This window comes from Mesoplodon bidens, assembly GCF_964165515.1.
Source record: "Mesoplodon bidens genome assembly, chromosome: 16".
NCBI lineage: Eukaryota > Metazoa > Chordata > Mammalia > Artiodactyla > Ziphiidae > Mesoplodon > Mesoplodon bidens.
The window spans coordinates 43190825-43217996 of NC_138173.1; the positions used below are offsets into that span (position 1 = coordinate 43190825).

The following is a 27172-nucleotide window of genomic DNA, read 5'->3' on the forward strand; positions in this document are numbered from 1 at the left end:
GTGGTTTCCCTGAGATATTAGAACTGATCAATGATAAGGCTAGGATTCAAAACCAGGCAGTCTGACTCTAGAAGCTGCCCTCCTAACCACTATACTATATTGTCTCAGATCAAATGATACCTTACAATTGTATAGTGGAATATCTTACATATTCTTTTATTCATATCATTTCAATGAATCCCTCTCAAATCATATGAGATTAATAGCATCACCATTAGTCGATAGATGAATTTGAGGTTAAGAGGGTTATGGGTCGTGCCCATGGTTACCTAAGGAAGTCCAATATTTTTCAGTGATTTTTTTCAGAGGATACACTTTTACGTTACAAAAAAATTATGAGTTTCCCATATTCACTTTTTCCAACATTTCCTCATACGTCTTCATTGACAATAAAATCCTGGAACAAATGTCGACTCTACTGGTCTTCCTTAGCTTACACTTTCCATGTTAAAATAAATGCATGTGTGAAATTTGTAGTTACTAATAAGTGATGGCAATATGTTTATTGTGTAAAGTAAGAATATTCAGAAGTAGAATTCCTATGTTTTCTTTAGGATTATTCACCCTACAAAACGAATGTCAATATTTGTACCTAACCCTGTTAGCAGTTACCAGTTGACAGATATGGACAGATCAGAAAATCACTTAAGGACATTTGCATTTCCATAACTGAAGTATAATATGGACGATATAAAGATACATCCTGGATTTTCTGGAGAAGCAGCAATTTCAGATTTTCTCTACCCTCATCACACTGTATATTTCAACTTTTGTTTCAGACAATATGTTTATCATATATCTAAGCAAATTGAAAATACTTGGGATGACACTTAGAGAGCTGTGAAGTTCTTCCTGTTTAGGATACAGTAAGAGATCTTTATATCCTCCTTACTTCTATATTCTTTATTCAATAAGCATATATTTAGAACCATTTGTTAAAATACTATTTAAGACTAACTCAAATTTACCTATTCTTTGAGATCCTTTACCTTTCCCTCACAAATAATTAACTCCTCATTTTCTGGGATTTCAGTTTTTGTTTATATTCTTTTCAGTTAAGTGTATGTGTATATCTATCTATCCTTACACTATATGTAAATTATATTCATATCCCTAGCATATGTAGTAGGGATCAATATGAATAGATGATCAATGAAACTCTATGTAGTAGATGATCAGTAAAAGTCTGGTGAAAGAAGCAGGAAAAGGATTAGGAGGGGAAGCTCTTTTGAGAGACTATTTAGGCCACATTAGTAGAAAATGCAGCAGACTCACGTGAGACTCATCTGATTGGTGAAGTTATTCATGTGCCACGGGTGGAATCAGAAAAGAGCTCCAAGCATACATGTTAGACAACATTCTATTTTTTCTCCCTACATCAACCCTTCAAATATATTTCCTTATTGAGCCTACCAACTTAGGATCACATTCAGGCAGCTCAGTCAGACATGGACTTGCCTCAAGGGACTGGAGAAGGTAAATGAGACGATTTTTATTTAGTGAACTCTGCTTTTCGTCAGATTATATAGATGGGGCCAGATGCATAGTTGGTTTGAGGGGGAAATCAGCTTTTGTATTATTTGATCTATCATTTATCACCTAAACCACTGGAAGGGAAATAATTGCAGAAATTGTTAAAATAAATAAGCCAAAAATAATTATATTTAAGTTTAATAACATTTCATTTCCATACATGGGATATATATGTGTATATATTTGCTGCATGGTTAAAGAACTCACAATACATCAACAAAGATACGTGAAGCCACATTGTGAAGAACTGATTCAGTAGAAGCAAGATTTTGCAGACACATCTTCCTATTTTCTCGCTCTTATGTCTTCCCTGATTCTCATTCCCTGAGGGTACTGGAAATGCCCTCAACTTCTGGATGATAGAATACATCAACCAAAGATAAGCTTCTGAAAATGTGATAATTTTTTGTAGCATCATTCATATAAAAATGTTATTATATATTAAATACTTACAAAAACATTTATAGCACTCACATAAGATATGAATAAATATACCACCAAAGCTTAAGAAATGCAATATCACCAGTACTTCTGTTCCCCTTTGTGTCACTCTCCAATCCCATCATCTATCTCCACCCAACCCATGAAGGTAACCGCTATACTGAATTTTGTATGTTTATCATTTCTTTTTCTTAGCTTCCCACATTTGTATTGATTAGTTTTATATGAATTTTAACTTTATATAAGCAGAATTGACTGGTTCTATTCATTTGCAAATTTTCCACTCAACATTATACTCCTGCTATACATCTATGTTTACTATTGTGGTTAGTTTATTTGTTTTCCATCACAGCACAGTATTCTACTATCTGAATTTGTTTTTCCAATCTCCTGTTAATAGACATTTGAATAGCTTCTGATTTTTTGCTATAGAAAGCATAAACCATGTGCATGTCTCCTGATATTTGTGTCCATGAATTATTCTAGGATATATCTCCTGATATTTGTGTCCATGAATTATTCTAGGATATATCTCCTGATATTTGTGTCCATGAATTATTCAAGTAGATTTGACAAGTTGAAGGCTAAGTGCATCTTTTAATTTACTGGATAAAGTCAAATTGTTTTCTAAAGTGACTATCAATGTACACTCCCATCCATAGTGTGTAAGAGTTCTGACTGCTCCCTATTATTGGTGGTTGAGGAAAATATAAGACATTTCAAAATGAGCAGAAAATGGCAGGTGATATGCATATAAAACCATTACAAGAATAAAACAGAAAATGAGAACTCCAATATTTTAGCTGATGACACTACTCTCCAAGAAATCTAATCATGAATCAGAGGAAAACTCTAACATAGGAGCCCAAAGTGGATAAAATATCCCTACACAAACATTTTCAAATATGAAATACTCCAAACCATAAATGCAGAAACTCAGGAACACCGAATAGCCTAAGCAATCTCTTTTTTTACTTTATTTATTTTTAATATATTTATTCTTTTTGGCTGAGTTGGGTCTTCGTTGCTGTGCGCAGGCTTTCTCTAGTTGCAGGGAGCGGTGGCTACTCTTCGTTGCAGTGCATGGGTTTCTCATTGCAGTGGCTTCTCTTGTTGCGGAGCACGGGCTCTAGGCGTGCGGGCTTTCAGTAGTTGTGGCTCGCGGGCTTCGGTAGTTGTGGCTTGCGGGCTTCGGTAGTTGTGGTTCGTGGGCTCTAGAGTGCAGGCTCAGTAGTTGTGGCACACAGGTTTAGCTGCTCCGCGGCATGTGGGATCTTCCCGGACCAGAGCTCAAACCCGTGTCCCCTGTATTGGCAGGTGGATTCTTAACCACTGCACCACCAGGGAGGCCCCCAAAGCAATCTTGAGAAAGGAAAATGGAGCTGGAGGAATCAGACTCTCTGACTTCAGGCTATACTACAAAGCTACAGTAATCAAGACACTATGGTACTGGCACAAAAAGAAATACAGGTCAATGGAACAGGATAGAAAGCCCAGAGATAAACCCACGCACATATGGTCACCTTATCTTTGATAAAGGAAGCAAGAATATACAATGGAGAAAAGACAGCCTCTTCAATAAGTGGTGCTGGGAAAACTGGACAGCTTCACGTGAAAGAATGAAATTAGAACACTCTCTAGCACCACACACACAAATAAACTCAAAATGGATTGAAGACTAAATGTAAGGCCAGACACTATCAAACTCTTAGAGGAAAACATAGGCAGAACACTCTATGACATAAATCACAGCAAGATCCTTTTTGACCCACCTCTTAGAGAAATGGAAATATAAACAAAAATAAACAAATGGGACCTAATGAAACTTCAAAGCTTTTGCACAGCAAAGGAAACCATAAACAGGATGAAAAGACAACCCTCAGAATGGGAGAAAATATTTGCAAATGAAGCAACTGACAAAGGATTAATCTCCAAAATTTACAAGCAGCTCATGCAGCTCAATATCAAAAAAACAAAACAACCCCATCCAAAAATGGGCAGAAGACCTAAATCGACATTTCTCCAAAGAAGATAATACAGATTGCCAACAAACACATGAAAGGATGTTCAACATCACTAATCATTAGAGAAATGCAAATCAAAGCTACAATGAGGTATCACCTCACACCGGTCAGAATGGCCATCATCAAAAAATCTACAAACAATAAATGCTGGAGAGGGTGTGGAGAAAAGGGAACCCTCTTGCACTGTTGGTGGGAATGTAAATTGATACAACCACTATGGAGAACAATATTGAGGTTCCTTAAAAAACTAAAAATAGGGCCTCCCTGGTGGCGCAGTGGTTGAGAGTCCGCCTGCTGATGCAGGGGATACGGGTTCGTGCCCCAGTCTGGGAGGATCCCATATGCCGCGGAGCGGCTGGGCCCGTGAGCCATGGCCTCTGGGCCTGCGCGTCCGGAGCCTGTGCTCCGCAACGGGAGAGGCCACAACAGTGAGAGGCCCGCATACCGCAAAAAGAAAAAAAAAAAACTAAACTAAAAATAAAACTACCATATGACCCAGCAATCCCACTACTGGGCATATACCCTGAGAAAACCATAATTCAAGAAGAGTCATGTACCAGTGTTCATTGCAGCTCTATTTACAATAGCCAGGACATGGAAGCAACCTAAGTGTCCATCGACAGATGAATGGATAAAGAAGATGTGGCACATATATACAATGGAATATTACTCAGCCATAAAAAGAAACAAAAGTGAGTTATTTGTAGTTAGGTGGATGGACCTAGACTCTGTCATACAGAGTGAAGTAAGTCAGAAAGAGAGAAACAAATACAGTATGCTAACACATATATATGGAATCTAATTTAAAAAAAAGGGTTCTGAAGGACCTAGGGGCAGGACAGGAATAAAGATGCAGAAGTAGAGAATGGACTTGAGGACACTGGGAGGGGAAAGGGTAAGCTGGGGTGAAGTAAGAGAGTGGCATTGACATATATACACTACCAAATGTAAAATAGCTATCTAGTGGGAAGCAGCCACATAGCACAGGGAGATCAGCTCAGTGTTTTGTGACCACCTAGAGGGGTGGGATAGGGAGGGTGCGAGGGAGATGCAAGATGGAGGATATATGGGGATATATGTTTATGTATAGCTGATTCACTTTGTTATAAAGCAGAAACTAACATGCCATTGTAAAGCAATTATACTCCAATAAAGTTGTTAAAAAAAGAAACTCAGAACAGAAACAGATAAAAAAATTTTAAAAGGCAGTGTAAAATGACAGTTTACTGAACTTAAAAAATGACTGAAAAAAATAAAAATCTCTCAGAAATGAAGCTATAAGGTACCCAAGGGTTCATGAATATCTATCATAAAGAAAGTGTATATATACATATATACACACATATATATAATATGAATATAAATTCCCCTCTTCCAAAGTTGGCACAAGATATAAACATACAAACTCAAGAACCTGAGTAACGCTCAAACAGAATCAACCCAAAGAAATCTGCACAAGACACATCATAATCAAAATTCTGAAAACTAAAGAAAAAAGAAAGAAGAAAATAATAAATCTTGGAACACCAAAAAGGAAGAAAAATAGCAAGAGCAAAATTAGGGGTAAATACAGTAGACTTTTCACCTTGAGTTTCCTGATTTATGTTTGATGGTTGAAGCAAAAATTATACAATTGTCTGATGTGGTTCTCAATATATGTTGAGAAATATTTAGGATAATTATAAACAGGTGAGGGGAAAGAGACTTAAAGGGAGGTAGTTTCTAGACTCAAACTGGTAAAATGTCAACACCAATAGACTGCGATAAGTTCTGCATGTATAATGTGATATCTAAAGCAACCACTGAAACATCCAAACAGAGATAGAGCAAAATGAAATTCTAAGAAATGTTCAAGTATATCCACAGGAATGCGAGACAAAGGAAATAGAAAAAAAGAAACAGGGAACAGATAAAACAAAAAATAAAATGGCAGAGTTAAGAACTAACATATCAATAATTACTTTAAAGATACACAGACTAAATACACCAATTAAAAAACAGAGATTCGTAGAGTAGACTAAAAACAAAAACCAAACACCACCACGACACAACTATATGCTGTTTACAGGAAACTTAATTAAAATATAATGATGTAGGCAGTAAAGGAATGGAAAAATATACCATGTGAAAAATCAAGATAGCAAGATGGTTCTGTAGCTTTGGAGAAGTTTGGTAGTTCCTCAAAAGGAGCCATCAATTCAACTTCTAGGTCCCAAGAAAAATTAAAACATGTCTATACATAAGGTTGTACAGAATGTTCATAGCAGCATTATTAATAATAGCCAAAAAGTACATTAACTGATGAATGGATAAGCAAACTGTAGTACAGCCATATAGTGCAATATAAGTTGGCTGTAAGAAGAATAAAGTAGTGAAACATGCTACAAAATGGATGAACCTTGAAAATATCATGCTAAGTGAAAGAAGCCAGCCATAAAAGACCACATGCTGTATGATTTAATTTACATGAAATGTCCAGATATAGAAAGCAGATTAGTGGCTTCCAGAGGCTGAGAGGGAAGGAGTAAAGGGGAGTGACTGCTAATGGGTACAGTTTCTTTCTGAGGTGATGAAAATTAAGTAGTAGTGATGGTTGCACAACTCCGTAAATATACTAAAACCACAAACTTGTATACTTTAACAGTGTGAATTTTATGGTATGTGAATTAAATTTCAATAAAGCTATTATTAAATAAAAGCACTCAAATAAAAGAAGAAGAAGGAGGAGGAGGAGGAGGAGAAGAAGAAGGCAAGAGTGACTACATTAGCATTTTATTGTAATAGCCCAAAACAGGAACCAACTCAAATGTCCTCTAATGAGTGAATGGTTAAAATGTGGTACAATGTACCACAGAGCACTACTCAGCAGTTAAAGAGGATGAACTATGGATATACACACCAACATGGATGGATCTCAAGGGTATTTATGTAGAGTGAAAACTGCCAGTCTCAGTCACATATTGTATGATTCTATTTATATAACATTCTCAAAACGACAAAATTTTCTAAATGGGGAACAGATCCATGGCTAACAGACATTATAATGGGTAATTGGATGGACGTGACTTATAGTCACGAGGGACATCTTTGTGGTCCATCTTGAATATAGTGTTGGTTACTTGAATCTACACACGTGACAAAATGGCACAGAACTATACACACACCTTGTATCAGTTATCAATTTCCTGATTTTACTATTGTATATAGTTAATGTAAGGTGTAGCCACTGGGGGAAACTGGGTGATGGGTACATGGGACTTCTCTACTATCTTTGCAACTTCCTGTGAATGTTAATTATTTCAAAATAAAAATTTTTCTAAAAAATAATTTGGAATTTGAAATTTAAAAATATAATAGCAATAGCATTATTTTAAACATGAAATACTTTGGAATAAATTTCACAAAATATACTCAAGACCTGTCATTGAAAATGACAAATCATCATTGAGAGAAATGAAAGAATAACTAAACAGAGATAAACTGTGCTCATGGAATAAAAGACACAGTATTGTTATGACATCAATTCTCAAACTGACCTATAGGTTCATTACAATCCTGATCAAAATATCCGAATAGTTAACATGTGAAAAGTTGTTCCACCTTACTAATAATTAGGTGAACGTAAATAAATGCATCAGCATGATGACATACCACTTGTCATCAACAGACTGACAAAAATTTCATAGTCTGAACAAACCAAATGGGGAGAAGTAGGAATATAGATTGACACACGCTCATACTCTCTTACTCAGCCATTCCAAAAACATTTTTATACATGTGAATATGAAGACGTTTACAGGAATGTTGTCTGCAGTGCTGTTTGTAATGGTAAAAATTGAAAAAAAATCCAACAATAAAGAAATAGTTAGGGACTTCCCTGGTGGTGCAGTGGTTAAGAATCCACCTGCCAATGCCAGGGACACGGGTTCGATCCCTGGTCCAGTAAGATCCCACATGCTGTGGAGCAACTAAATCTGTGAGCCACAACTACTGAGCCTACACTCTAGAGCCTGCGAGCTACAACTACTGAAGCCCTCGCACCTAGAGCCCGTGCTCGGCAACAAGAGAAGCCACTGCAATGAGAACCCCACGCACCGCAACGAAGAGCAGCCCCCACTCACCACAACTAGAGAAAGGTCGTGTGCGGCAATGAAGACCCAACGCAGCCAAACTTAAAAAAAAAAAAAAGTTAAATAAAAAGGGTATATTTATTCATATGATGGAAATGCAGCAATTAAACTGAATAAATGAGATCTAAGTAGAGCAGTGTGAGTAGAATTAAAAGACAAAATTGAATTTTAAATGCAAGATGTAGAAAGCACAATATGTGCTATGGAATGAATTGTGTCTCCCCAAATTCATATGTTGATGCCCTAACGTCCACTGTGTCTGTATCATGAGATAGGGTCTTTAAGAGGTACTTAAGGTTCAATGAGGTCATAAGGGTAGGGTCCTAATCCAAAGAAACTGTGGCTTTATAAGAAGAGGAAGAGAGAGAGAACTCTTTTTCTCCCCAACTTGTGAGGACATAACAAGAAGGTGGCCATTTTCAAGACAGGAGGAGAGGTCTCACCAAGAATCGTATTAGCTGGCACCTTGATTTGGGACTTCTAGTCTCCAGAACTATGAGGAAATTAATTTCTGTTGTTTTAGCCATCCAGTCTCTGATATTTTGCTATGGTAGCCTGAGAAGACTAATAAAATATGGTACCATCACGTAAGTTAAAATACATACAAAATAGTCCTCTGGATTGTTTATGAATCCATACACCCATATAAAACACTATCTTAAAAAGGAGCTGGGAGAACATACCCCAAACTTAATGGTTGCTCTTGGAGATGGGGAGGGTAATAGAACTCAGGGCTGGAGTTAAGAGAGTTTACTCTTCTGCAGTATTTCACTTCTTAAGGAAAAATGAAAGGCAAATGAGGAAAATGTTAAGTGTTTATTTTGACCTGTGCACATATGGGTGTTATAATTATATTACTTTTATATCTTTAGATTATCTTTTTTTTTTTTTTTTTGCGGTACGCAGGCCTCTCACTGTTGTGGCCTCTCCCGTTGTGGAGCACAGGCTCCGGACGCGCAGGCTCAGCGGCCATAGCTCATGGGCCCAGCCACTCCGTGGCATGTGGGATCTTACCAGACCAGGGCACGAACCCACGTCCCCTGCATCGGCAGGCAGACTCTCAACCACTGCGCCACAAGGGAAGCCCCTAGATTATCTTTTAAATTTCTTTTAAAACACACAATAGGGATAAGCTTACAAATAAGATGAAATATATTACTTGTTATCCCTTTTCAAGTCAAGGAAAATAAATAAATATAAAGATAGAGGAACTGATAAATGAATGGACAGACTAAAAGACAAATAGGCAGGCTGGACAATTTATGACTTACATTTGTAAATTTCACAGTCATATATCATTCTCTAATTTTCATATTGAAAATGCTGCCCCCAGTACCTAATATTTTTTCATTCATTCATTCATTCCCATATTTATTTGGTAAACAATAATTTATAATTGAGCATGTGCTGGATAGTGGTAGAACTGTTTAATAAGACAGATGGTATCTTTGAGGATCTCAGTCCAGTGAGAAAGACAGATGCAAAAACGTATTCACAAGACAATATAAAGTGTTCTCCAAGAGAGGTACATAGAAGAGATGTCATTTGAGATAAATTTTTTAAAATTCAAAAACAAGTCTGAAACCTCTGACTGAAGGCTTTAAAAACCACTAAAATCTGTATTCTATAACTTCTCTGTATTTTTGCTCAGCCCAAATTCTTCTACACATATCACATAACTTTTAAAAGTCTGATTAAACCCAAAATGATTCTTGTCTCACCTTTGCAAATTTTTCGTCTTCCGTGACTACCAATCTTTTTTTCTGCTTACTATATTCTTGTCTTCTCTCCAAAACACTCATAATTTTTTCATCAGTTAAGTTCTTCCTAAACTCACAAAACTGAGGCCAAAACTTAAACAGAACTCCAAAAATTGTCATCTGTATATAAAACAAAGTATGTCTCAGATTACAGTTTTATACAAATGTACCAATTTAAACTCTAATTCACCATAATAATGGATTAACTATTCTATTCTTTAATACACAGCATGTTTCCTCCAACTTATTGTCTCCAGACATCTTGGTATAGTTTAGTTCAGCACATGCTTATCATCAATGTTATTTTACTACCAATGAGAAGTCTTTCTTTTAAAAAAAACATACTCTTAAATACAGTTAAAAGTCACTTTATGCTTTATGTTTCCCTATCCAGTTGATTGCATTAATAAAGAATCCATTAGGTCTTTTTAAATAAGAAATTTATGTTTTCTTTGAAAACATATATCAGTTGATCTGCCACACACTCTGCTGTTTTATGCAAGTATTTCAAATATTCAGCCCATCAAGGGGAACTCCTCTCTGGTCCCCTTTCCCTTCTTTTAGAGAAAGAAAATACCATTTTGCCTCTGGAAAAGCTCTTAAACAAAGCTGCAGATCTAAGAATAAATCTTGAGTAACTTTTAAATGATATAATCTCTCTTTTATGTGAGAGCAAGAAAAGTAACATTTAAAAAGCAGAGTGGTATCCTGCACAAATGCTTTCTTAGGACACTCTACATTAAGTGATTAATTGTGATATTTATAGAGATAAGAACTGTTGCTCAAATTCCCATGCCAAGTTTTTCCATTAGTTCCAGAGGCATACATTACTTCCAAGAAGGTAGGACTTGCCACATCAGATCAAGTCCAACGTTTTGTTGCTGGGAATGGCCTACACCTAATGCCCTGGAGAAAAATGAACTAACCCATTAGGCTCTAAGCCAACTCTTCAAGGGGAAAGTGGAATTTTTAAAAAGTAAATGCTGCAGTGATCAACAGCGTCCTGAATTGATATATTTCATGACTCCTCGTTTCTGTACATGAGTATCATTAGTAAAACTATTTATTCCCTTTACAATACTATCTTGTCATTGAATTCTATAGCCTCTTGGGATTGTGAACACAAAAGCTAAACATACTTTATGTGATGAAGTGCAGGCTTTAAAAAATTTTTCATTTACATTTATCTGCCATGCATTTAATTAAGTAATCCCCTTCTCCAATGTTAAATGATCATGGTAGTTTTTATATGCACTTTTTAAACTTAAATACTCCTCCACCTCTATTTACCAACTATTGACCCTATTTCTCAGTTACCCCTCCAAAACCTGAGTCATTCCAGCTCTCAAATATACTTATTTTCATCTAGAAGGCTTTCCAGTAAAAGTCACCCTATTAGGATACAATTTTTCAAGGTAGACATAAAATTGCTCTATTTCTAAAAGTTGCAATTAAGGTTAATAACATACATGTTATTCATGAAAATTGTCCTGTACCTCCAAAACCTTCAAAGATAACCAAACTGTGGATAAGTAAATGTTTGAATAAATATAGAGCTACTTTGCTCACTGCCAGCAGATGGGCAATGCTCTAGTATGAGTGAGAAGGGCCAGTGAAAATATGGCTGAGTGATGAAAACTTTCAAGCTATTAGGAATGCAGATGGGGGACATGCAGATGCTATACTTCAGGGGTCCCCAACCCCCAGGCCATGGACAGGACTGCACAGCAGGAGGTGAGCAGTGGGTGAGCCAGCAAAGCTTCATCTGTATTTACAGCCGCCCCCCATCGTTCACAGTACTGCCTGAATTCCACCTCCTGTCAGATCAGCGGCGGCATTAGATTCTCAAAGGATCGTGACCCTTACTGGGAACTGCACATGCGAGGGATCTAGGTTGCGAACTCCTTATGAGAATCTAATGCCCGATGATCTGAGGTGGAGCTGAGGAGGTGATGCTAGCGCTGGGGAGCGGCTGCAAATACAGATTATCGTTAGCAGAGGGTTTGACTGCACAGAGACCATAATAAATCAATTGCTTGCAAATTCATATCAAAACCCTATCAGTGAGTGGCAAGTGAAAACAAGCTCAGGGCTCCCACTGATTCTGCATTATAGTGGCTTGTATAATTATTTCATTATATATTACAATGTAATAATAATACAAATAAAGTACACAATAAATGTAATGTGCTTCAATCATCCCAAAACCATCCACCCATGCCCCCACCCCGGGTCCATGGAAAAACTGTCTTCCACGAAACCGGTCCCTGGTGCCAAAAAGGTTGGGGACCACTGCTATAGTGAAAACAATACTAAAACAGGCGATTTTTACAGTTACTATTCACCCTTTTGCTCAACTTTGCTCTCATGTCAAATTTGATCTGTTCCTGTCATGATCCATCTATTCTCACATCATTCATTCATATGTTCAAAAATGTTACTGAGTGTCTACTCTATGCTACGCACACAGGCCACAAAGGCAAATAAGAAACATTCCCTAGGCTCAAAGACCTTACAGTTCGATGGGAAAGTGAGGCATGAGAATAGCCAATTTCCATTCTGTGTGATAAGTGTTCTGACAGGGACAAATACAAGATATCATAGAAGCATAAGAGAGAGAAGATGATACTGTAAAAAGCTCTGGAAGCAAGAAAGTAAGCCCTATTTATGGAAGTACAAATATTTCAGTAAGACTGGGAGACAGATGGCAGGGAGTGGGAAGACATGTGGCTAGAGAAATATGTAGTAAGGAGCTTGGTCTTCATTCTGAAGACAATGGGGAGTAATTGAAATTGAAAGCAGAGAAGTGACATGATCAAATATACATTTTGAAAAGATGGATCTGTCTGCAGTGAGTTAAATGGTTTTGAGAGAGCCTAGAGGCAGGGAATTCTGGTAATCAATGTGAGACATTGCAGATGTGAACTGAGGTAGTGGCATGGAGTTGGAGAAAAGTAGATAGAATAACAGATAAGAAGGAGATAAACGGATACATATTAGTGACTGAAGATCTCCAAAGGTAAGGAATGAAGGATAGGGAAGACATGAAGATGGCAACCAGATCTCTGGCTTGCATACCTGGGTAGGAGATATGCCATTCTCTGAGCTTCCTTACAGAACACAGAAACAATAGATTTGGTGAGGTGAGGCCCCTAAATATTCTCTTGTTTTCTGATACTCAGAAGTCCATATTTAAGATATGTTTGGGGCTTTGTTTTGGAAAATCAGGTAGGAGGCCTAAACTAGGGGACTCCAATAAAGTTCACTGGCTGCAATCCCTGGACAGTGTGGTGGAACCAACCTACGTAAGCAGCTCCAGACATTCACCATCAGAATTGAGGCTAGATGGTCTCCCGGCTATCAGGAGACCTAGGCTAGGCTAAGTCATCTTTTCATTAACAGATGCTACAATTCTGACACCATGTTTTTTCTATTTCTCTCTAGCACATCCTCAATCATTCTTCTTTATTTTTGCCTATTCAATGCATAATTGGATTGTGAGTCTACTTTCAGTTCCTTTTAGGACTTAGAACACAGCTGGCTTGCAAATGAATATTAAGGAATAATGGTCTTTTTCCATGCTCAAGGGCAATCATACCCTAAATCTCTGTTTCATATCACTTAAATTGTGACATGGCCTTCCATATTACCCCTATTATAATGTATTTTTCTTAATCATTTTTCAGGAACATCACTAAAAGGCTTTTCAAAATGCAAATAAATTATGTTCAGCAAATCACTGTTTTCTATTATTTATCCTAAAAAGAAGTAACTTGAGTAGGTTAACAGCCATGATTTTCCTTTCATGAGCTTGTGTACTTTACGTTGGTTGGGTACTTAAATCTCCTCTCACTTATTTTATGAGCTATGTGAATATTCCAACCTTTAAAAATATACAAATCTTGGGACACACATTTTACACATTTTTGTGGTAGCAGACATTTTAAAAGGAAATATGAATGGTGGGAAAGGAAGGAGTAATTAGCTGGAGTTTTAAAAGTTAGAAATAAAATGATAACCATGCAAAGTCAAAGTATAGAATTTAAATAATTGTATTTGCTGTATACTATCATCAACAAAATAGTAAGTTACTAGTTTCTATGTTCTGTGGCATATGCAACATTTTTTAAATTAAATAGAATAACCCAGGATTAGGAGGATTAGAGCCTTGCCAAATATGAATAATGCAAAAACTTTTAAAGAATATCTAGATTGTTTACCTATTTTAAAGTATGCTTACTACATGCCCTGATTTCTTACCTGTGCCTCTCTAAATACATATGGTCCCAACTCCTTCCTGTGTTCAATAATCTTCTGGGCTTGCTCTAATGGAATGTCAATTTGTAAAGCTGGTGGAATACTGGAATTAATAAAGCAGTTGATAATAGTCATGATCTTCTTGTGGATGAGGGACTCATTACAGTGAGAATGGCACAAGTCCTAAACAAGGAGGAAAGATAGAACAATATATGATTAATGCATTAACAGAATACTTTATAGAATGTGCCAATATGTCTGTCAGTTAATATATATATATTTTAACTTCAGGTCAAGAGGTTACTGGGACATGTCAAGACTATCTTAAAAAATCATAGCTTTTATTTCTCTTGGATTTGAAGAACCTAAGAATTTTTTTTCTTTTTTGCTCCTACCCTGTGTCTTCATATCTATGTGTGTCTCATTGATAGCATCTAGTTCCATGTTTTTCCCACCCATTCTGTCAATCTCTGCCTTTTAAAGGAACCTAAGACTTTGATGCACATACCTTACGTAAATACGGGTTTCATTTAATCCTGATTGTTTCTTCTCCTGGCAAAGGAGCAGCTTTAGTGTCTACTTTGACTCACTTAACAAATTCATATTAAGTTCCTGCTACATGGCAGACACTGAGCTAAACCCCAAGACACAGCACCTGTCCTTTAAAGCCTCAATATCTACTGGCATCATAAAGATCAGATCAGAAATTAATGAAAAAGAAATGAAGAAAACAATAGCAAAGATCAATAAAACTTAAAGCTGGTTCTTTGAGAAGATAAACAAAATTGATAAACCATTAGCCAGACTCATCAAGAAAAAAAGGGAGAAGACTCAAATCAACAGAAGGAGAAGTAAAAACTGACACTGCAGAAATACAAAGGATCATGAGAGATTGCTACAAGCAACTCTATGTCAATAAAATGGACAACCTGGAAGAAATGGAAAAATTCTTATAAAAGCACAACCTTCCGAGACTGAACCAGGAAGAAATAGAAAATATAAACAGACCAATCACAAGCACTGAAATCGAAACTGTGATTAAAAATCTTCCAATAAACAAAAGAACAGGACCAGATGGCTTCACAGGTGAATTTTATCAAACATTTAGAGAAAAGCTAACACCTATCCTTCTCAAACTCTTCCAAAATATAGCAGAGGGAGGAACACTCCCAAATTCATTCTAGGGGGCCCCTATCACCCTGATACCAAAACTAGACAAAAGATGTCACAAAAAAAGAAAACTACAGGCCAATATCACTGATGAAAACAGATGCAAAAATCCTCAACAAAATACCAGCAAACAGAATCCAACAGCACATTAAAAGGATCATACACTATGATCAACTGTGGTTTCTCCCAGGAATTCAAGGATTCTTCAATATACACAAATCAATCACTGTGATACACCATATTAACAGACTGAAGGATAAAAACCATAGGACAATCTCAATAGATGCAGAAAAAGCTTTTGACAAAATTTAACACCCATTTATGATAAAAACTCTCCAGAAAGTAGGCATAGAGGAAACTTACCTCAACATAATAAAGGCCATATATGACAAACCCACAGCCAACATTGTTCTCAATGGTGAAAAACTGAAACTATTTCCTCTAAGATCAGGAAAAGACAAGGTTGCCCATTCTCACCGCTATTATTCAACATAGTTTTGGAAGTTTTAGCCACAGCAATCAGAGAAGAAAAAGAAATAAAAGGAATCCAAATTAGAAAAGAAGTAAAGCTGTCACCGTTTACAGATGACATGATACTATACATAGAGAATCCTAAAGATTCTACCAGAAAGCTACTAGAGCTAATCAATGAATTTGGTAAAGTAGCAGGATACAAAATTAATGCACAGAAATCTCTTGCATTCCTATACACTAATGATGAAAAACCTGAAAGAGAAATTAAGGAAACACTCCCAATTACCATTACAACAAAAAGAATAAAATAGCTGAAATAAACCTACTTAAGGAGACAAAAGACCTGTATGCAGAAAACTATAAGACACTGATGAAAGAAATTAAAGATGATACAAACAGATGGAGAGATATACCATGTTCTTGGATTAGAAGAATCAACATTGTGAAAATGACTCTACCACCCAAAGCAATCTACAGATTTCACGAAATCCCTATCAAACTACCAATGGCATTTTTCACAGAACTAGAAAAAATTTTTTCACAATTTGTATGGAAACACAAAAGACCCCAAATAGCCAAAGCAATCTTGAGAAAGAAAAACGGAGCTAGAGGAATCAGGCTCCCTGACTTCAGACTTTACTACAAAGCTACAGTAATCAGGACACTATGGTACTGGCATAAAAACAGAAATATAGATCAATGGAACAGGATAGAAAGCCCAGAGATAAACTCACGCACATATGGTCACCTTATCTTTGATGAAGGAAGCAAGAATATACAATGGAGAAAAGACAGCTTCTTCAATAAGTGGTACTGGGAAAACTGGACACCTACATGTAAAAGAATGATATTAGAACACTCCCTAACACCATACACAAAAATAAACTCAAAATGGATTGAAGACCTAAATGTAAGGCCAGACACTATCAAACTCTTAGAGGAAAACATAGGCAGAACACTCTATGACACAAACCACAGCAAGATCCTTTTTGAGCCACCTTCTAGAGAAATGGAAATAAAAACAAAAATAAACAAATGCGACCTAATGAAACTTAAAAGCTTTTGCACAGCAAAGGAAACCATAAACAAGGTGAAAAAGACAACCCTCAGAATGGGAGAAAATATTTGCAAATGAAGCAACTGACCAAGGATTAATCTCCAAAATATATAAACAGCTCAGGCAGCTCAATAACAAAAAAACAAACAACCCAATCCAAAAATGCGCAGAAGACCTAAACAGAAATTTCTCCAAAGAAGATATACAGATTGCCAACAATCACATGACAGGATGTTCAACATCACTAATCATTAGAGAAATGCAAATCAAAACTACAATGAGGTATCACCTCACACTGGTCAAAATGGCCACTGTCAAGAAATCTACAAACAATAAATGCTGGAGAGGGTGTGGAGAAAAGGGAACCCTCTTGCACTGTTGGTGGGAATGTAAATTGATACAGCCACTATGGAGAACAGTATGGAGATTCCTTAAAAAAACTAAAAATATAACTACCATACGACCCAGCAATCCCACTACTGGGCATATACCCTGAGAAAACCGTAATTCAAAAAGAGTCATGTACCACAATGTTCATTGCAGCTCTATTTACAATAGCCAGGTCATGGAAGCAACCTAAGTGTCCATCGACAGATGAATGGATAAAGAAAATGTGGCACATATATACAATGGAATATTACCCAGCCATAAAAGGAAACGAAATTGAGTTACATGTAGTGAGGTGGATGGACCTAGAGTCTGTCATACAGAGTGAAGTAAGTCAGAAAGAGAAAAACAAATACCGTATGCTAACGCATATATATGGAATCGAAAAAAAAAAAAAGGTTCTGACGAACCTAGGTGCAGGACAGGAATAAAGACGCAGACATAGAGAATGGACTTGAGGACATGGGGAGGGGTAAGGGTAAGCTGGGATAAAGTGAGAGAGTAGCAATGACATATATACACGACCAAATGTAAAATAGATAGCTAGTGGGAAGAAGCTGCATTGCACAGCGAGATCAGCTCAGTGTTTTGTGACCACCTAGAGGGGTGGGATAGGGAGGGTGGGAGGGAGACTCAAGAGGAAGGGCATGTAGGGATATATGTATACATTTAGCTGATTCACTTTGTTATACAGCAGAAACTAACACACCACTGTAAAGAAATTATACTCCAATAAAGATGTTCAAAGAAATTTCTACTGGAAGAGAAGCATGAAAAACATTTTTCCAATCTGAGATAGTTAATAAGTGGTAATGATAAAGGTATACACAGGGCCCTAGGAGAGCACTGAGAATAGGCACCTTACTCAACTTACAGGTGGATGCAAAAGCTTTTTCTACCATAACTGCTTCTACAGCAAGGTGATTTAGGCTCAAAAGTCTAGCAGCACAAGTGGGAATGCTGGTGGTTACAGGTGTATTATTATGCATCTCTTAGGATCTATATTTTTTCAGATAACCTATTGCATGATCATCTTTATAGCTAAAGAATTTTAAAATAGTAATTGTACATTTAAAAGACCCAGTTTTGGGCTTCCCTGGTGGCGCAGTGGTTGAGAGTCCGCCTGCCAATGCAGGGGAAACGGGTTCGTGCCCTGGTCTGGGAAGATCCCACATGCCGCGGAGCGGCTGGGCCCGTGAGCCATGGCCGCTGGGCCTGTGCGTCCGGAGCCTGTGCTCCACAACGGGAGAGGCCACAACAGTGAGAGGCCCACATACCACACACACAAAAAAAGACCCAGTTTTATGTCACAGATGTAAGGCTATCACTTTTTAAAATAAAGAGGTAGCTTAGCTTGAATTATGACATTTTTTATCAAAGACATTGTTCTCTAAATCACTAGAAAGCACACAAATTTGGAAACTTGTAATTCTAGGCCAGAAATAAGCCAACATTTATTAAGTAGTTACTGTATGACATTCATTGTAATAACTATCTTACAGACAGTATTAAAGAAAGAACATTTCTAGAGCTCGCCATATAAAACTTTACATATATAAATTTGGCATAAGTTATATGTGAAAAATCTTGATATAAATGTTACACTGAGATAAGTTAGCATTCTTTACTCAATTTAGTATTCCCTCTGAAAATGCCTATTTATAACACATATGTTTGGTATGTTACCAAAAATTAAATTTTTTGCCATTACTAGGGAAATGATCATATATTTGGTGAGCCTGGCTTATTATTATGGAATATAAGGATTATGAAATAAAAACAAATTTGTGAAATTATACGGTTTTAATTTTAAGAGTATAGAGATAGAATTTAGATAGAATCAGGATTGGTATTTTTCTACTCGTTCTGCCCTACTATACTTTTAGCCGAGTTCACTTTTAGCTATTGTTAAGGCCTATGTGTTAAGCACATAGTTGACCGTTGAATAACGTGGGGGTTAGGGGCACCAGCCCTGCCTCGCAGTTGGAAATCCACGTATAACTTTACAGTTGGCCATCTGCATCTGTGGTTCCACATCCTTGGATTCAACCAACAGTGGATTGTGAAGTACTGTAGTCTGAATTTATTGAAAAAAATTCAGATATAAGCGGAATTTTTGTTGTTGTTCAAAGTTCAACTGTACTGTCCTCTAGTAAACTTTCTGTGTCTCCCTCAGTCCAGGAGATGGCCATCTTAGGTACTTCCATTTTACCCTGTGCTTCTCCCACCACTACACTAATCACACTCTTATAATCACCTTGCCTACCACTTGTCTGTCCCTCCCCTAACACTGTAAGCCCTGAAAGAAAAGACTGTTTTTTGTTTTTCTTTTTGCGGTATGCGGGCCTCTCACTGCTGTGGCCTCTCCCGTTGCGGAGCACAGGCTCTGGACGCGCAGGCTCAGCGGCCATGGCTCACGGGCCCAGCCGCTCCATGGCATGTGGGATCTTCCCAGACTGGGGCATGAACCCGTGTCCCCTGCATCGGCAGGTGGACTCTCAACCACTGCGCCACCAGGGGAGCCCAGAAAAGGCTGTTTTGATCACAGCTGTACCTTCAGGATTTAGCCTGGCCCTTGATATGTGCTGAAAAAGTATTTCTTGGATGTATATTTCCTTCAGGTCTTTTCTCTATGGGGATGGACACACACACACACACACACACACACACACACACACACTTTATATCGAATCATACTGCTTTCTAGTAGCTAGGTTTTAAAAAAATCAATAAGAATACCTTTTCTCATTGATTAATCTCCTATAGCATACTTTTTAATGGCTGCAGAGTATTCTACTGTATAGATGTATCATAATTAAAATAACCAATGTCCTGTTGTTGTACACATCAGGGTTCTTTCCAATTTTTTGCAATTCAGAATAATGTTTGATTAAGATCACTGTAGCCATCTCTTTACATATTACTATAGTCATCACTGGGAGGGAGCATAGCTTAGTGGTTAAGGGCACAAGCTTTAGCAATAGAATGTCTTGGTTCAAATTCCAGCTCTACTACTTAATTAGCTGTATGATGTCAGAATTTTCTTAACTTCTCTGTGCCTTAGCTTCTTCATCTGTAAAATGGTGAGAATTAACAGCTTTGACCTAGGATTCTTATAAAGAATAAAGTCGTTATTACATGAAAAGCATTAAGGTAATATCTGACAGATGTAAACACTTAATATTAGTAAGCCATATAAAAGTGAGCACAGTAAGACTTGCTAGGTGGAATGCTTTCCCCCTGGCAAACTTCTTCAAGACCCAATTCAAGTATCATCACTTCTTATCTATTTATTTTTAATTAATTCATTCATTTATTTATTTTTGGCTGTTTGGGTCTTCGTTGCTGCTCATGGGCTTTCTCTAGTTGCAGCAAGCAGGGGCTACTCTTTGTTGCAGTGCGCGGGCTTCTCACTGTGGTGGCTTCTCTTGTTGCGGAGCACGGGCTCTAGGCACGTGGGCTTTAGTAGTTGTGGCACATGGGCTCAGCAGCTGTGGCTCACGGGCTCTAGAGTGCAGGCTCAGTAGTTGTGGTGCATGGGCTTAGTTGCTCTGCAGCATGTGGGATCTTCCCAGACCAGGGCTCAGGCCCGTTTCCCCTGCATTGGCAGGCGGATTCTTAACCACTGCGCCACCAGGAAAGTCCCACTTCTTTTTTTAAAAATTTTTGTTGGAGTATAGTTGATTTACAATGTTGTATTAGTTTCTGCTGTACAGCGATGTGAATCAGTTATGCATATACATATAACCACTTTTTTTTCAGATTCTTTTCCCATATAGGTCATTACAGAGTATTGAGTAGAGTTCCCTATAAGTATCGTCACTTCTGTTGAGACCTCCCTGAGCTACCACCCTCCCTGAATCATTTTCCCCTCTGTGCCCAAATTATAACTAGTTAGAACAGGGATCATAATCAATGTTATTTCATGATATTTTGTTTTCATGGATGATTCCCTCTTCTAAGGAGGGCAGTGTATTTTATCCATTTTTTTTATTCCTACAATCTAGCATAACAGTTGGCATATTAGTGATTTAGTAAATGCTTACTGAATAAACAAATTCACCCTTAAAGCATGATTTTTAATAGCTACCTAGTATAATATGTCTTCCGTTCTATACCACAGAAAAGATATGTAAATGAAGACCAAGGGCAGCCTTGAAGGAGAAACAGTCACAAAGTTAAGGGCTGATTATGTATGAGTCTATGTTTTCTTAAATGCTTGTTTTGCCCGGTTTATCTCATTACCTCTTATCCTAGCAGGGTTGGACTTACTCATGTTCATTTTAGCTTAAAGACTGTTCTGCTCACTCATAATAATTTCCTGTTATGGAAAACAGACTCTACCTCCTTTTTAATTTTCAAAAAAATTATCTTAGTATTACTTATCTTGTGATAGATTTTTAAAAAACTTATCTCGAAATTCTTTTTTTTTTTCCTGAGGAAATTTCTATGTTGACAAAGGTACAAAAACTGGTGATAACAGAAAAGGGTAGAAAACAGTTTCATAAAATGCTGGAGAAAGTCTGGAAGTAAGATTGTATTGAGCAACTACTAACTATATAGAGTAAATATGCTGCAAAGTATTAGTACTGCATAATATTATACATACGTAGATTATAGGCCAATTGAAAGCATTATCCTCTTAAATTCCAGCTTTCGTTTTACTCCCTACTTTTATAATGGGATTAAATAGGCTGCTTGCAAGGAAATGAGCCTGCTAACCCTGGGAGCAAGGATGCCTACTCTTAGGTATTTCTAGACAACATTCCTGTATTCAAGTCTAGATTACATAACCTAGGAAGTCCTTTCCTCCTCTTCAATGTACAGATTCTATAGGATTCCACCAAACACTTAAACCTGACAATAAAATGCTTTTGCACCTAATAACTTGTTCTTTCACTTATTTATTTTAAGAATTTGGCCATTCTAATAGTAAAGCCTCTCTCATCTCTGTTGGTTTATTTATCTGTAATCCACTGTCTTTTATTACTATTGCTGCAAATATGGTTAGGAGGAATTCTTGTAAACAGGTCTTGGTTAAAGTACTGAATATGAATATCTTCAGCAAAAATGTGTATAGTATATTTATAGATAAGCAATATGCAAAAATATAGTCAAAACTTTTCAGGAAGATTCTCATTAGATCATAATATACGTAAAACCTTGAAAAACCTAATACTATCATTTCAGGGCTAACTCTTACTTTTCACTGTGTAATAATAAATGTATCTAACACAGAACAATAGATACCTCAATATTTACACATTGGTATGAAAACATCAAAGTTGGGATATCTTATACAAATCTTGTCCAAAACGTTAGGAAACTGATATGTTAATGCATCTCCTCCTCAAAAAGAGGTGGTTTTCTCCAGCTTCTAACACAATACCTTATACTTTTGTACTTCTTGCCAAAAGAGCACCCCATTTTCCAATAAATCTCCTTTTAGAGCCACAAACCGTTGAAACTGTCTTGCTGTAATTGGATTCAATAATGCTTTACGGAAAGCAGTGATTTCACAAGATGACGATATCCACTTACTCTCCACAGGCTGTCCAAATCAGAGAATACAGAAAATTAGCTGTGTTCTAAAAGTTAATAATAAAGTCATTTATTAGGCTAAAAATTACCAACTTCTATCTCCTTTATTTTTGGCTGTTGAAATTTATGGCATGGATAAATAGAATTTGGCAGCTTTCCCCCTCTGTTCTCCCTTTTGTCTCCTTTGTATTTTTATGGCATCAGGTTTTTAAGAGGTGAAGAGAAAAAGAAATGATTGGATGACTTAGAACATATGAGTACATTAAGAATGTTAACAATCATTACAGTTTGGGACTATGATGAAAAACTACACTTTGGTGTACAGTATGAGTTCTGTGCTTAAACAGAACAAAGTAATCATAATGTTATAATTATATATTATTATTTTATAATTATATATATGTTATACATTAATATATAATTTTCCTGCCTTTTAAAAAGTAAAAACAGTTGAACATTTAAGATATTTTTCAAAAATTTTAGAAAAAATTACCAATTAATCTTATTAATTTAAATAGGAAATTTACTGTGGAGCTTCACTATAATTCTATCTTAGAAAGATCGTGGTTTTTTTTTTTTTTTGGCCACGCTGTGCCACTTGTGGGATTTTAGTTTCCTGACCAGGGATCGAACCTGGGCCACAGCAGTGAAAGTGCTGAGTCCTAACCACTGGACTGCCACGGAATTCCCAAAAGATCATGTTTTTAGGTGAGACATCTTTAGATTATTTTAATAATAAATTACTATTAATAATTAATAACTGGAGGAAATAATTATCAGTGCATATTTTTAATAATAAACTTTCTCTGACCCAGGATTCACTTTACACAACAAAAAAGCCATGTTGTTTTACTAATGTTTAAAGGTATTACTTATTTTATCTTCACAATTCTGAAGTATATGATGTCTACTTCTTTTACCTTGACCATTTTAGATCACATATTCATCCTCTTTTACCCTCTCAGATTAAAAAAAATAATAGATTTTATTGAATTTACTGAATAGATTTTTTTTCATTTGATAAATTTATTGAAGTGCCCCAAATCTGAGTTTAGCCTACAACCATGCAAGGAAGCATCATTCTAAAGGCAATATTTTAGATGAACTTAGGAATTATAGTAATCAATGACAAATATTCATTGCACACAATAAATATCCATTACTGACAATGCATAAAATAAGTTTCTTGAAACAAATCATATGTGACCAACAATATAAGTGTTTTAAGAGAGCTATGTAAAAAGTCTATGGGAATGCAAAGGAAGGAGTAACTAATTCTGCCTGGAGGAGTAAGAGCTTTACAGAGAAGGGCTTTGAGGATGACATCTGAGTTGGAAACTGAAAAGTGAAGGCAACTCCAGGCACTCTAGATGAATGGTGGTGCCTTTACCCCAAATAAAGTGAATAGATGTCTATCACTATTTTAGTGAGGCACATGTGGTGTTCCAAGGACAAAAAGTTAAGACCATCACCAGATGGTCCATATTAAAATTACAGCCCTATAAATAGGAACAACTATGTATTAGACTGGGATGTTTATTTAAAACCCACTCAACAAATAATGTTTTAAGACCTGCTTCTTAAGATACTAAAACTTAGTAATTTAACTAAAACCCGTAATTTAACTAAACAGAAAATAACATAATACATAATGCACGATAATATGACATATAAGCCCATTCTATTTAGTATTTTTAAAAAATACATAGCAAAGGACAAATATAAGAACAGTTTGTTTCCTTTCAAGAGGAAAATACAGGAAAAAAGCATCCTAACAGATACATATGCTCCTCTAACGGTCGAATAGATTTTTATCTTTGTTAGGTTGTAGGGGGTCACCTGGGTCTAGTTTGACATTTTATGAAGACCTATAGAAGGACGAATACACACACATTTGTAGGCTCAGAAAGAAGACTGTGTTTATTATGCTTGTTAAGAAGCAAAATAGGCAATTTCTAGCTAGGTATCATATTGTAGTGGTTTAAATAATCACCAAAATGATAGCTATCTTAATTCTTTTAAAGTTAAAATGTAATTCCAAATAAAGAGGATAATGTAAGATAATTTAAGTTGCTGATTCTGCTGCATACTCCCCATTCTTTGTGTGTAAACCACTCCCAATAATAAATAAACTACCATATGCTGGAATGATCAGCCTGTCTCAATAAATCCATCACAAGCAAAACAACTAAAAATACACATTTAAAGTCCAATCACACACTTCTAGGGTTGAGCAGGCTAAGGAACTCTCTAAGAAGAGGGCTCTAGTAGAATCACACTTTCCTGCAGATTCCATCAGCCAGTTAAGAACAGTGTCAGCATCTGGTGGCTTAGAAAAAAGCATTATCTACAATGAGCGTCTCTGTACAAGAAGAGGAAGAAAAACAATACTTTGACAGTGGAACTTACAAGAGGAAGAACATAACAACAAATATTACTTGCCTTCCAGACTCCAGTTTTCCTTTCATGTTTCTGTAGTAAAAGCTCTTCAGCTATGTCTCTCACCTGTACCTAGAAGCAAACCAATGATTTTATCCGAGTTATTCAGAATGTCTACAGTATTGAAATCATTTATTGATTTAACAGCTTTAAAAAATGAGGTAAAGGTCAGTGTGAATAAGAGAAAGAACAGGAGAAAGAGGATAAGACTTAGAAATGGAAGGCCTGTCCATGTCCCCGGGCAAGTCACTCAAATTCTCTTAACAGTCTCCTCATCTGCAAAATGGAGATAATAATACCTGAGTGTATTGCCCCAAAGGTAGACAACAGTTTCACTTGGGCCCCATAGAAACTGAAGCTGGAAGGATAATTAGGACTGCCCAAATTTTTGTGTATTCTCTAGCCACAACTAATTTTAGAAGAGTACAAAAGTTACTCAACACAGGGAGGTAATACAGTAGATATTTCTTGAGGTTATTGCCTATTCACAATATTTTCCCTTTTTTGGGAACCACTCCTGCCAAATCTGTGCTATGTTAACTCTACCTTCCTGTCTATAGCAGGTAGATCCAGGAGCTGACCCAGACAGACAGGGACTAGAATCACTGCTGCTGAGTCTTTTGGTAGCCACAGCCTGGAGAAAAGATCTGAGAATTATTCTTGCTGGGTTCCCAGGGCTGTCCTGGCCCCTGGCCTTTGTAAAACTTGAGTGTCAACTCTTTCCCTAAATGTGTGAGATGCTCCAGCATCATTTTATTAAAAATTCTTGATCTTCCTTCTCTTCTGTCTTTGGCTTAAGGTTGCCAGAATCAGTGAATATTGCTGGCCACACACAGAATTGCTAAGTTAGGAAGGAGCTGTAAATTACAATAAAATTACTGTGGTAAACGTAGTGAGAAAACATGGTAAACAATATTAATGAGTCAAATATCTTTCTACTTGTCTTTGGACAGACAATTAGAGTTAGCCTGAAGAAAGGAAATGAGGAAATCTGAGCTGTCCCAAAGCTTACTTCCAGGAACTTTTTGCCTAAAACAGGTCAGGTCTTCTTCCCCATACTATAAGTTCTATGTTCCCAGCTGTACTGTGTTTTCCATGACTTAAGGTGCTAAGAAGACTAAGGATATTTCTAGATAAGTAAGACTCAAAGTGTTTGATAAATTAAATATGGAGGGCAGCTTTTTTACATTCTTCCTGATCAATACTAATGGCATGTGCTTTGCACACTGAAGTCCAAAATTACATGCTCTCCTTGTGTTCTTTTTGTAAAGATCAGGTTTGCCTGTTTTTAGGTGTGATAATGACATTTAAAATTATTGAAGCAATACATGCTTCTTATAAAATAAAAACTAAACAAAGCAAAACAACAACAACAAAAACCCTACTTTACAAAGTAAAAATCCTTCACACTCTCCATACCCATTCCCAGGAGGCAGATCTTTTCTTTCATCTTTGTTCATAAACATAAATATAGACAGACAGAGAGAAGGAGAAAGAGAAATGCATAAATAGACAGATATATAGATATAAGTACATATAACAGGATTATCATCTATGTATTGTTCTACATCCTGCTTGTTTCACTCAATAAATAACATCTTTCATTATATGTGGAAATCTCATTTTTATAATCTCATTTTATATGGAAAACTGCATAGTTTTCCACAGTATGGAATTCTTATAATTCATTTAACTATTCCCCTTTGTACATCCTTGCCCATTTATATGAAGACTAGATAACAATAATGTAAAAAATAATAACTATATTAATAGACAGTATGTGAGTGTTTGCTGTGTACCAGGCACCATGCTAAGAAACTACACATATATCATTTCGTTTCCTCTTCATAACAATCTTATGAAGCTAGTACTCTTATTAACTCCATTTCTTTTCCAAATGAGAACACTAAGGTTATAAAACTTATTGTTGTACAATTAATATGTGGCAGTGTTGAGATT

At 36.5% G+C, this 27172-nt stretch overlaps 1 protein-coding gene across 1 annotated transcript in view; it reads right to left on the bottom strand.

Annotated features, from left to right (window-relative positions):
• RGS22 (regulator of G protein signaling 22) overlaps positions 1–27172 on the bottom strand; it is a 160496-nt gene that overhangs the window by 23392 nt on the left and 109932 nt on the right. The window contains exons 20-23 of the mRNA XM_081258376.1: positions 25217–25285; positions 22623–22784; positions 14149–14328; positions 9850–10008 (exon numbers count right to left, since the gene is read on the bottom strand). Of these exons, the coding sequence (XP_081114502.1) occupies positions 9850–10008; positions 14149–14328; positions 22623–22784; positions 25217–25285 (570 nt within the window). The remainder of the gene's footprint in view (positions 1–9849; positions 10009–14148; positions 14329–22622; positions 22785–25216; positions 25286–27172) is intronic.